At 49.6% G+C, this 12,472-nt stretch overlaps 1 protein-coding gene across 2 annotated transcripts in view; it reads right to left on the bottom strand.

The window, feature by feature from the left end:
• LOC119441608 (male-specific lethal 1 homolog) overlaps positions 1-12,472 on the bottom strand; it is a 132,602-nt gene that overhangs the window by 89,779 nt on the left and 30,351 nt on the right. Inside the window, exon 1 of one of the 2 annotated variants that reach the window (XM_037706215.2) lies at positions 4,083-4,640. The exons of the other annotated variant lie outside the window; for it this stretch is intronic. Coding sequence (XP_037562143.1) covers positions 4,083-4,466 — 384 coding nt within the window. The 5' untranslated portion in view covers positions 4,467-4,640. Of the gene's footprint in view, positions 1-4,082; positions 4,641-12,472 lie in introns of those variants that run through there. 2 annotated transcript variants of the gene reach the window in all.

Below are 12,472 nucleotides of genomic sequence, written 5' to 3'. Positions count from 1 at the left end.
GCGCTGACATCTAGAAGGTTTCTCCGGTAGGCTTCGTCTCGTTCGAAACGAGAAGCGATCTCGAAAACGCCACAAGGTTATCAATTATACACTGTCGTCGAAGAGGCCTGAGACTAAGCGAAAGCCGTTTACGCAGTCATTCGCTACGAACGAAGTGAATTCTAGAAAAGCAACGCCAAGTAAACCACGCACAGACGGTAAAGCTAAATGTGAGAAATAGCATGCGTACGCTATACGCTATGAGTCGTTTAACGTTCTGCGCTATGCGCAGTGACGAGCCGCTATTTTCTAGCGTACTCAACGGCATAGCGTAGCTCTCCGTGCGATTGGGACGGACGGGAGCAAAAGCTGCCAGCGCGCGCGAATCTCGGAGGTCATGCTTTGCTAAGGCCCTAAGAACGCGTGCGGAGTCGAGTCTGGCCGTCCTTTAGCTATCCTGTGTATTAGGATGCAACTAGCGTTAAACAGCAGCGTATACAGTCATATACAGCACATTTGAGCATCAAAATTAATAAACTAGATATTACCCGAATAAAAAGTATATATACCTTAAGGCTTGACTCGAAATATCCAACGAAAGAAAGCCAGTGAAATTTCATCTTGAAAAACATGTTCACCGGGCAAAAACTAATTTTCGGTTGGAAAATAGCGAGAAAAGTACGCCGAATTCTCGGGAAATTGAAAGCGCTAAATCCTACTCACACAATAGGGCGTGTTCAATATACACCTCACATTTCGCCAACCGCGCTTTCGGCGCCTGCGGTCGCGCATCCAATAGAGTTTTAGCATGTCTGGTACTCCGGTAAACGCAGGCGGGGTGTGTTTTACCGGATGAGCGAAGGCGCGAACGTGAACGGCGCCTGGACGGTGCAGCCACCTGGTGGCTCGAAGCTCAGTCAAACACAGCCAATATTGCAGTACCCAAGTGTATCTCCGACTTTGCTGCGGGTGTAATGGTCGGCAGCGGCGTAATCGTGTTGCTGTCGGAAATTTACACCCGCATCAAGGTAAGATACACTTGGTTACTGCAACATTGGCTGTGTTTGTCTGACTGAGCTCTCAGCCACCAGGTGGCTGCACCGTCCAGGCGGCCGCCTTCGCAGTGCAAGTCTAATGTTAGAGAGTTTTAGAAATAGGGGCCCCCCAAAGAAATGGCGTCGAAGCCACTGCGCATGCGCGAGACGCAAACACCGCTGATTCCGAACTCTATTGTCGATTTCATGGCTCGTAGGCCTAACGTGGATTAGCTTGGCTGGTGAAGGCACGTAAAGTTGGTTACTCAAAATTAAGCGCAACGAATCGCTTGCTTCTAATAACATTTACATTTGTGATTATACGCAAAACACAAAAGTCAAAATTACTATTCTTATCATAAAATGGTATATAGGGTATTTTAATACTTATACTGGTCTCTCTCTTGACACCGTAGAAGCGGTGAAAGACGCTATTCGCAAGCGCAACGCCCTATGTAAAACTCTTCACTCCTGTATGGCCCAACGCTAACACCCGCAAAGTTCTTTGGGGCCCCAAACTTTTGGGGTCCCTATTCTCTCTCTATTGAAGAAGGAGCGGGCGCACCGCGATGGGGATGTTTGATTGCCAATAACTCCGCTTCTGCTGAACGCATTGAAGAACTATCGACCAAAAACGTTTACGGACCACGGAATCTCAGAAAACGCTTAATATCCGAGTAGCCTTTAGAAGTACCCAGTAATACCCTACAACACAATGTTGTTCGCATATACCAGTAGGGGCTGGAAATGGCAATACTAGTCTGCGTTTTGAGGCTGCGGAGATATTCAGCTTTTTTGTCAGATCCCTTGGTCCGTAAACTTTTCTGGTCGAAAGTACTTTATTGCGGCAAAGTATTTCTAAAACAGCCCACTTGAACTTCAAATGCACTTCTCTGCTTCGATAAAAAGTGGTTCAGGGCCCCTCTTAACCAACGCCGATGTGAATGTGCGACTCTTTTCACTTGTGTGCATGCACTTTGCAGCTCACCCTTCGTTGCCCCTTCGTTGCCCGCGAGTGTAACACGACACAGCAGCTAGCTCCAACCAACCAACATCGTGCACTGTTTATGCTACAAATGAGTCAAAAATTGGACCCTCTTGACTCGTCCTACTGATTCGTACTGTTTTGAAGGGACACTAAATAGGAACATTAAATTCAAAATGATAAAATATTCGATGGAAACTACCTTCGTCATTTTCGCGGTAATACAGGCTGATTAATAGTCGAGAAAATGAGAACTAAAGCTTCTTGTTTTTCTTCCTTTCTTTTTTAAATTTTTCGTCATGCACAAAAAAGTACCATGTTCTTTGTATTTGGGCCACTACGACGCCGTAAATGTTCTCGAAGCTGTCCTTCAGAATACAATGTATTCTATTTTTACCTTTAAAAAATAACTACGACGTACAGAGCAGACAGCGTCAAAATCCTTGCCACGACGGTCACCATGGTCCGGAAACTTCAAGGCGGCCATCGACGCAACTCTGACTTTTTTTTTTCTATTTTAATTTTCCTTTTTCTTTCTTTTTCTTTTTTTTTTTTTTTTTTTTTTTTTACTTTTCCGGCTTATGCCAAGCCTCTTACCACGTCAAGAAGTGGGTACTTTCGTTTTGTAAAACGATGATATACTGATACAGCTCAAATTAATTTTCTCATTAGCGACCCTTCAGCGTCGCAAAGGAACGAAAAGACTCCGGATTAATTTCGCCCACCCGGGTAATTCCTCGAGTGTTCTATCGGCGCAACTGCATGGTAATCGAACCCACGACCTCGTTCCGAGCTGCGGAACGCCACGAGCCACGTATTCCCTCGCATAAATCAACAGCGGCCATTCGTTAATCGTTCTGATGTTGATCCGTAAATCCGAGACTGACGACACTTGTGCCGATCGTATAACTTGTACGCTCTTTCGTGAGCGTCTCAGTACGTTACCGGCATAAACGCGCGTCCAGTTTTCTCGGGCACGCAGAGAATACATATTTCTTGGGAAACACGAATGCCTGCTTTTTATAGCAGGAAAGTGAAACAAATGAGTGCTTTGCTCACTAACAATAAAGCGCGGAGTAAGAATAGGAGAACTGAAAAAAAAAAAAAAGAGAGAGAGAGAGAGAGAGAGAGAGAGAGAGCAGAGGAGGGGAGCGAAGCGCTCGCAGCGTCCCACCGCGCATCGAAGCGGAAGGTAACGGCTGATCGAGACGCTGTGGTTTTACAGAAGGGCCAAGGTATACTGCGTAACAGCAGCCGCAAAGTTATATCACTGGCAAATGCTTCGGGGCCATATTTTTCTCGCGATTAACCGCATTCAACTGCTGCGCCGCTCGACGCGTAAATTCAACGGACGCGGATAGCCTTTCCCTGGCAAAGTAGCCTCGTATCTGCGCGTTGGCGTGGCAAGTTGGCTGCGCTAAATACGCGGAATCAAATGTCGAGTAACGCTCTGCCACACCAGCACAACAGACGGTTTTCTTTGCGATGCAAGTTACTCGGAAAGAAAACCCGGCCTGATCGTTCGTACGAACGAACGCGCTGTTACGTGCGCGCGGTTTCGACGAACGCCGCTGGTTTAGCGGCCTCAACTTCGAGAGACGCTCAATAAGGCAACGGATTGATCACAGTTTCTCGTTGGACGCGGTTCGCGAAACGAACAACGAGGCACTTGCGCTGCTCGGCAATACGTAACACACTGGCCAGCTGAATGCCCACCCGCTGGTCCAAATGCGCGCAGTTACGGGTGGGAGGCAGGTTAGCAGCATGCGATTGCGAGGCGTCACGCCTGCCTGAGGCCGCCCTCGAAAGGTGGCGCTAGCGTCCACACAAAAACACAACCGCCGCTTCCGCGGCCCGAACCAGACCCGAAAACTCGTAACCCCAGTCGCGAACACCAGTGCGGGGGACCAAGAAAATGCCCCCTGCGAGACGTACACTGGTATTGGCGAAAATAAGTGCAGCCCGCGACGAACTGCGACGGTTGGGGCGAGGCGAGTCGTACAGCGGGTGCGCGCACAGAAGGCACGCGCGGACGGCCGTTTACGTGGTAGCGGTGGCCGTGAGCGACGAGAAAAAGCTCTCACCTCGTCTCGCTGGACGCGCAGCTCGTCGATCTGCCTGTCTCGCTCGGCGATCAGCTCCTGCTGGTGCTGTATTAAATCCGTGTGCAACACGACGATGGCGCGCAGTCTGTCTTGCTCGGTGTCGTCGGGCGCGTCGTCACCACAGTGCGCGTACAAGTGGTCACTCTCGCACGGCATGGGCTCGAGCAGTTCCGCGGACTTGGCGCACGAGATGTGGTCGTGGAAAGCCGCGACGAGACTCACTTGCCGAAGCACGGCTTCGCTTCGGTCTCCGTTTCGTAAAGCTTTGGACGTATCGCAGGCCCCTGGCACGGGACCACTCGGCTGGCGCCCGCTGCCAGGCGGCTCCGATTTCATTGAGCGGTTGCGGAAGTCTATGATCATCGGTTAGCTGGTTCGTTTCCTTGCTGGGATCACTGGTCACTACGTCCGCTCACGGAAATCACTTCCCGGTCACAGTGAAAGTCGCACATAACATCGCACAAGACAAGCACGTCAAGTCACAGCTTCTGCTTGCTTGCCAAGCGGGGGCGACGGAGTGGAAGAGGGGTTATCCGCGAGCCAAGCGCAGATGTAGTTTGTTTTTGTGCCGAAGCCGTAGCCACCACCGTACTCTCGGTACAGTGGCTCGCGGCCGCATTGGGACAGAAAGAAAATTTTAAAAAGCTAGTAGTTTCATTTGTTCACCGTTTTTATAGGTGTATATGCGTGTCTAATGAAGTTATTGCTGGCAATAAAGCACAAAACACAAGTATACGCTTAGGTGGGGTCCGAAACCTGACGTTCATGACGTGTTACGGTACCCGCAATTGCTTCCGCCGCATGCAGTAGGCAAAAGCACAGCCTTTGAGATCAGTAATTATTACCCAAAGGGGGCCGTTTTTTTGGGGCGTAACTACTCCAACCTATCAAAAATAAATAATGTCCATAACATGCCGTCGAAAACATATATGTGAATTTGTGAATCGGCGCATGCATGCAACGAAAGCACAACTTTTCACATCTATTTTTGTTACTCAGAAACAACCATCTCTGAGGCGCGGATTTAGACGCCGCCTAATCTCATATTCCTCGTGTCTCAGCCCCAGCGATAGCTCCCTCAGAATTGAATTACGAAAACCAATCTCAAGGGCTGTACTTTTACAAGCTGCATGACCAGAACCGACCCGAGAAGCCGAAAGCTGGTAATGTTCATCCAATGAGGTTATGTAAAACTTGTGTTTATCAGAGGTCCCCTCGGCGTCAGAAACAAGTCTCGGAGGTCATGCTTGGCTTACATCAACGGAAGTTCTGACGTTTTAATTTATGGAGTTTAACGTACCAGAACCACGATCTGATTATGAGGCACGCCGTATTGGGGACTCCGGAAATTTGGACCACATGGGGTTCTTTAACGTGCTCCTAAATCTAAGTACACGGGTGGTTTGGCATTTCGCCCCCATCGAAATGCGGGCTCCGCGGCCGGGATTCGATCCCGCGACCTCGTGCTCAGCAGCCCAACACCATAGCCACTGAGCAACCACGGCGGGTGGTTCTGGCGTTTTATTTCAGGCATTCGTGTTTGTAATGAGTAACGTTTAATGAAGTAAACTTCCGTGGAAACGATCAGAACACGTCAAAAACATGGTCTCTAAGATCACGGCGTACCGCTGACGCTTTAGCTAGCAAGAGTGGACCACCGCAACATCGAAAGTCATGTAAATCTGTATCACGTGCAGCGATTCGTCAAGTTATCTTGAGGTTTGCTTGCGAATGAATAAAACCATAATGCTTACGTGTCGCTTCTCAACCCATTTCTGATTTTAGAGAGGAACGCAGCCGCATGAGACTGAAGCACGGACAGGAATAATGGTTTGGTTTCTGTTAAGCAAGTTGACATTCCCCGGCTCCTCCTCCTCCCCCAACCGCACACACACTACAGCGCCAATAACGCGAAGGTCAGCACTGACTGTTGACTGAAACACGTTATTCACTTAGCATAATGCATGTAAGAAGAATATGTTGAAGGAATAAACCACCTAGCCGGAGAACTATACCACCCGCCGGGGTGGCTCAGTCAGCTAAGGCGTTGCGCTGCTGAGCACGAGGTCGCGGGATCGAATCCCGGCCCCAGCGGCCGCATTTCGATGGAGGCGAAATACAAAAACGCCCGTGTGCTTGCGTTGTAGTGCACGTTAAAGAACCCCAGGTGGTCGAAATTAATCCGGAGCCCTCCACTACGGCGTGCCTCATAATCAGAACTGGTTTTGGCACGTAAAACCCCAGAAAGAAAGAAGAAAGAAACGGAGAACTATACCGCACACGTACTAAAATAACTGAAAGTGTCGGAAGTCTTTACCACATTCTCGCCTCGCAATGTTTTTATATAAATACGCATCTGGTGCTGCAGCTAAACGTCGCCTCGCCTTCCTTCCTCGCGTCCCTCCACGGCCTTTCGCGCGACGGAAGAAGCGTTGCTCTCCGCCGTGCGTTCGCTCCCCGTGAAAGCGCGGGTCCCTCGCGCGCTTTCCCTCGCACATACAGCACACGGCGACGATTTCATCGACCACCGTATGACCCAGACAGAGCTCTGAGAGCAGCAGCCAACCGACGCTGCGTGTGTCCCGCCAGACCCAAACCCACTTCCCGTGGGTCTTCCCAAGTCGGGGCAAGTGCTGCTGCATAGGCTCCGTTCCGGCTTCGTCCTCACACCGGACGTGCTGGAGCGGTGGCGGCAGTACCCTAGGAGCCGCACAGGTGCCCTGACTGCGGCGTGGCCACGCAACCATCCGCAGCCCATTTGTTTTGGGAGTTCCAGCGCTACACTAAGCAGCGGGACCACCACCTGAGGGCTGTGCAAGTGTCGTCCTACGAGGAGTGGATTAGGCCGGCAACTGGATTGGCAGATTCCGACAGGGTCATTCTGGACTCACTCTTGGGTTTCGCCAAGGACACGCAGCTTCTAGGACGGCTCTAATTTCTCCTTCCCTGTCCCCTTCCTATTCCACATAATAGGCCTTCGAGCTATCCTACAATAAATACATTTTTATCATCATCATCGCCATTGGAGTTCATGCGGAACCTCACGGCGACGCCGACGCCGACGGCATAAATCCGCTTGGAGTGTCCATATAATAGCTATCGCAATAAAACAGTGATTCTGCGGCTCCCATGAAAAGAAGTTTCGACGGCGAAACACATCTGGCATGGCCTTCAGTGCGAGCGTCTCTGCCGTATAGTTACCAGCACATACGGATTTTCCATTGGCGTAGCCAGGTGTGTGTGTGTGTGGGAGGGGGGGGGGGATCAAACACCCCCCCCCCCCTCCGAAATGTTCTAGTCCCTTTTATATGGTACAGAAAATTTTAGGAGTCAGGAAAAGTGGCATGAATAAAAGGGAAAGCTTGAGTGTGAAAACAGAACGAGGGCCAGTGGTGGTACAAAGGGGAGCGGTGATAAGGGCGGGGAGGTCATTGAGGCAATCCCCTCCTCTATGCGTACGCACAAAACGTCTTCGCCGTCACGCCAAGAACAAATAGGCGAAACGGAAGCTGATCGCGCCTGCAGGTAAACGCTTGCGCGTCAGCTCGCGTCTTCTTGTGGAAAAAAGCGAGTACATTTGTGGTTGTTAGAAATAAAGAAATAGTTTTGTTGGTTCCACTGGCGATGGCCAGCAAGGGAGTCGGGGTATGGGGGGCAGGGGAGGTGCAATGAAGAGGGAACAGGAGAAAGCACTGAGATGCGGAGCCAAAAATGTAAAGAATGCCTATTTTCAATAATCAAAATAGTTTTAATAGCGAATATAGGAATTTACTTAGATGCAGGGGGCATGCAGGAGACAGACCGGCAAATGGGCATTGATAGAGCAAACAAACAAGAAAGTTCATTTCAAGAGGCGTAAGCCGACGGGCCATGGTATCTAGTATCTAGAAATTTTTAGGCACCTCAGCTTTGTTTACAGGCGGTGTCCCCCCCATTTCCCCGAAAGCGTTTTTGCTTATCTCACTATGTAACTCTCATGTCGCCATATAAGCGCAAGGAGTGTGCCACTGCCAGAGAGAAAATTAGGAGAAAATGTGTTGCGCATTGCCTGTATACAGCAGAACATTGTAGCACCACCCAAGGCGCGCCTCTCTTCTATTCCAGAACGTTTTAACCATAACTGTTGAGGGGAACGTTAGGGGGGGGGGGGGGGGGGCGTGGCATAAAGCCAACAGAACGAAAGTGGCGAAAAATTAGAGACGTGGGAACGTCTCATGACTGCCGGATGCCTGGACCGCAGACCACCGTGGCCTGCGCGGAGAGCGCATCCTAACAAAAACATCTCCGCAGTCGTCAGAACAGCCGGGTGTCAGGAGACAGGGCACTTTCAAATCTCTCGGAGCTGGTAGATCTTATTTTACTGCGAAATACGGAGGAGAGCATGACGAAGACGCCCGATGCCATAATTTTGACTAAGGCTTCTCGCACAGAACGTAGCCATACTTCGGACTATCCCCCTAATCGATTCCCGAGTGTGATCAAATAAGGATATGCGTCGCGTGATGAGGATCACAAAGCCATGCTCTCCAGTTCCCTCCAAACCTCTCGTCAGACAAGTCGCAGAAAGTTACCGAAGCATGTATAACTTGCATTTAATACTATCACAGTTATGGCTCAAAAGCTTCGTTATTGTATTTTAAATGTAGAAGAACATATCATGGGCGCAGGGCAGGAAGCGCGATTTATTGCTAGGCCACTTGCAAAATAGTGCACGCCCTCTTCCGTTTCTTACGTATAGCCGTAGCCGAATCATTCGCTAGAATATTAAGTTACAAAATAACGCGCTTATTTTTTGCTGTTACCAAATATGCCAGTTCAACAGATCTATTTTTAATCTTTGCCTTGCTAATTCCAGTGCCTGTTTTCCTATCAATTGTTTTTCGGCGTCGAGCAATGCTTGAAAGTAACGCCAATGCTTTTGCGTCCACGAAAAAAAAAAAAAAAAAACGAGTGACGGTGGGTTTTCATAGACCATTTGCAAAAATCAACGTTTGCTGTCTTTCCCAGCTGTTTGGCTTTTGCAAACAAAGAACTATCCTCCACAGAGTGCATTCCTCCCTCTGAGTGCGGAAGAAGCGCCAGCACAAAGGCTTTCCTATAATTCATCTGCGAAATTCTCGCCCCCGTGGTTCCGGACCCTACGTTAAGCTGCAGAGAGGCAATGCACTGTCGCTATTCAAGAGCATTTGCCACCGCCGATACCTGGAAGAACAGAGAGAGGTTTCGAGTGGTAATGGCGAAGCTGGTCAGTGGTGACGCTACGTTGCTCTGCTATCGGTGGACGACAGAATGGTGGTAGGAAAATACATGACTCGCGCATGCGCAGAATATACCTTCTAATGATGCGCTACGATGGGTTGCTTTGCTCGCTATGGGTTTGTTCGGATTCAGTTCCGGCTAGAATATCGCTTCGGGTACGGTTTTCGGTTCCGTTCGACACCCTGCTCTCAATTATTTAAGGCACCGTGACAACGACAGTAATAGAGTAGGGAACCTACATGTAACGCCGTTTTAGGGTGGTGACAACACCAAGATTTTGACCGCTATTTACCGCCAAATTTGGTGGGTATAGCCATTTTGGTCCCCAGTCTTTCTGCCCCCCCCCCCTTTTTTTTTTTTTTTTTTTTTTGTCACGCTCTGATGTACTCATGTTGGCACGCGATCTATTAAATTTCTTTAATTTAGTTTTGCGCCGATGCGCACAAGAAACCTGCATACATCTTTAATGTACTAGTTGCATTTTCCTTTTATTTTAACACATCAAACTTACTTTTCTATTACATGTCGTGCGACACATGTAAAGCAACAAGTTATAAGGCAGGATGGCGGGCTCGTGGTAGCATTATCTCACGCCAAGAACGTGAACTGTATTAAGGATTGTCGCTGCCTTCCAGTTGTGCATAATATATAAAGGGTGCTTTTCGAAGTGTGCTGTAATAAAGACTGTCTTTACTAGTCTGTTTAACTAAAACGTAGACGTGCCGTGTACGGCGCTCAGACGCGCCATTTGTCTCTGGCTGCTGAGGCCAAAGTTTATTAAAAGAAGTTAATTAATTTCACGTCACCAAGGGTTGCGGGAAATGTGGTCTGTCGGCTGGTCTTTCGCCATTTTGTGCCCCAGATTTAACCCGCCAATTTAGCTGGCGGCGGCAAGTGCCCTTACAAAGGCTGTCACCACCCTAAAACGGCGTTGCATGTAGGCTCCCTATAATAGAGAGCATTAGTGCGCCCCCTAGAGTTTCATACATTTACTTATAGAGAGAACTGTTGCTCCAGTGTCTACGAGATCTGCAAGAAGGGCAGCTCAGCCCGCGTGGGAATGATGGTTTGTAGAGACACGGCCGCTGGATAAATTATTCAGCGGCCGTGGTAGTGCATGGATTTGCTGAAACTTCGTCCTTCTGGCTGTAAATGGCTTCTTGACTTTGCAAAGTGATCATTTTTTTAAAAGAAAGTACCGCGTTATAAATAATGAAACGAACCTTATTAAAATTGTCCGACGGCAGGATTCGGACACAGAGCCTCGAGCAGAGAAGCCCGATATTGCAACCATCACACCACGGACGCAAGCTGAACCACTGCAATTAGCAGCGATTATGCGTACTTGCGGAGTCTTGTTATACCCTCTGCATTAAAAAAAGTATATAGTGCTTTGAAATTTCTACGCCAATTGAGGCGCAGATAAAGCGTAATAAATGAAGCCACAAGAACGCCTGAAGCCCCAAGCACGAAGACCAGACAGATCCATGTACTAGCCATCATTCCCACTGAACGATCCCAGCAGCGGCCAGTATTCCAGCAATCGCAGGCGGTTTGGGTGGATTGCCAGCGTTCGCGCCCTTTCCGTTTGTGCTTCAACGCCGCGGTGCTCGCTCTTCCTCTTCACAGCCCCAATCTCTCTATCTTTTTCTGCATGTTCGCGGTTTCTCGGCCTTGGCGCTGAGCCGTGCGCCCTCAAGGGCTGCAGAAGATAGCGCCAACCTTTGCTTTCTCAAATGAACCGCTTAGTATGTTTACCCTGTGCCACACCAGGCGTTGCACCGTAGTAGTGGTTCATGTGGAAAGGGGAAATGTTGACGCTATCTTCTGCAGCCCTTGAGGGAGCACGGCTCAGCGCCAACGTTGCACCGTCGAGATCAATGCAGCGTCCGCGTTCGCGCCCTTTCCATTTGTGTTTTGACGCCACGGTGCTCACTGTGCTTGTTCGCGGCGTCCATGCGCTTGCGTGTAACCCGCGTTCACGAAGTCAAACCTCCTTAGTTTTTTTTTTCTTTTTTTTTAGGGGCAAAGCTCCTTAGGGTGTGGGTCTGTCCCTCCTCTGTAGTATGTAGTAGTAGTAGTAGTAGTAGTAGTAGTAGTCGTCGTCGTAGTAGGTAGCCACGTCTACTTTTATGAAAAAAAAAATCCGAAAGTTGTGTCCGTAGCGCGGAATCGAACCAGGGACCCCTCACTTCCGAACGCGCGGCGCTAGCCACTACGCCACGAAGCTTTTTTTTTTCTTTTTTTTTTTTTCAGGCAACTACGCCACGAAGCGCACATGAACACACGCACCACGATGACAATAAATACCCAACATTAACGAAAGACTGCGCGTTTCTAACGCGTTTGTGCTAGCGCGTTACGGCCCGTGTAAGAAGCTGGTGTAAGACGCTGTGGCCTCTCCGCCTTACCCCCGTATTCATAAACGCTCCTCGACTTGAACTTGACTTGCCACCGCCTTGGGCAGCGCGTTCGAAACGCGTTGAAGGCGGTGGCAAGTAAAGTTCAAGCAATGCCTCCTAAAAGACTATGCCTGGGACGTGAGCCGGAGACGCGGCGCCCTACCCTTTCCGTTTCCCTCCTCTCCACATAGTACAACCCCTAGAGCCTCTCGCGGCGAACGCTTGCAACTGCTTGCAACACACCTGCGGCGGCGGCGGCGGCGGCGCGTCGCCGTGCCATGGTAACTCGAGCAGACGACGCACGCCCGCCCTTGCCTACCGTGACCTTTGCTTCACCAGACGACATTCATGCTACATAATTTCGCGTTGAAGTGACAGTCTTTGTCAGTTGGCAAAGAGAGGAGGTGACTTGTGATAACAGTAGCCTTTATTTGGACGAATTTGTGCCCATAAGCGAGCTTCTGGCGAAACTATTCGGCAGCGGCGAACACAGCATGCACGGTTGACCGTCGGCAGAAAGAATGCCAGCGTTCTTCAAACGCATCTCCAACGCGCTAGTGACGTGGCGCTGTACACGAGTTAAAGACGAGTTAAATTTTGTAGGAGGCATTGGTTCAAGTCGAGGAGCGTTTATGAATACGGGGGTTATACTCTCTCAGCAGTCATGTGATGGCGTCGGCAAACGCGGTGCACGTTCCGGCATGTGTA

The sequence above is a fragment of the Dermacentor silvarum genome, chromosome 2, assembly GCF_013339745.2.
Source record: "Dermacentor silvarum isolate Dsil-2018 chromosome 2, BIME_Dsil_1.4, whole genome shotgun sequence".
NCBI classification, from domain to species: domain Eukaryota; kingdom Metazoa; phylum Arthropoda; class Arachnida; order Ixodida; family Ixodidae; genus Dermacentor; species Dermacentor silvarum.
The sequence above is the reverse complement of the archived record's forward strand: the minus strand, read 5'-3'. Positions and strand labels throughout refer to the sequence as shown.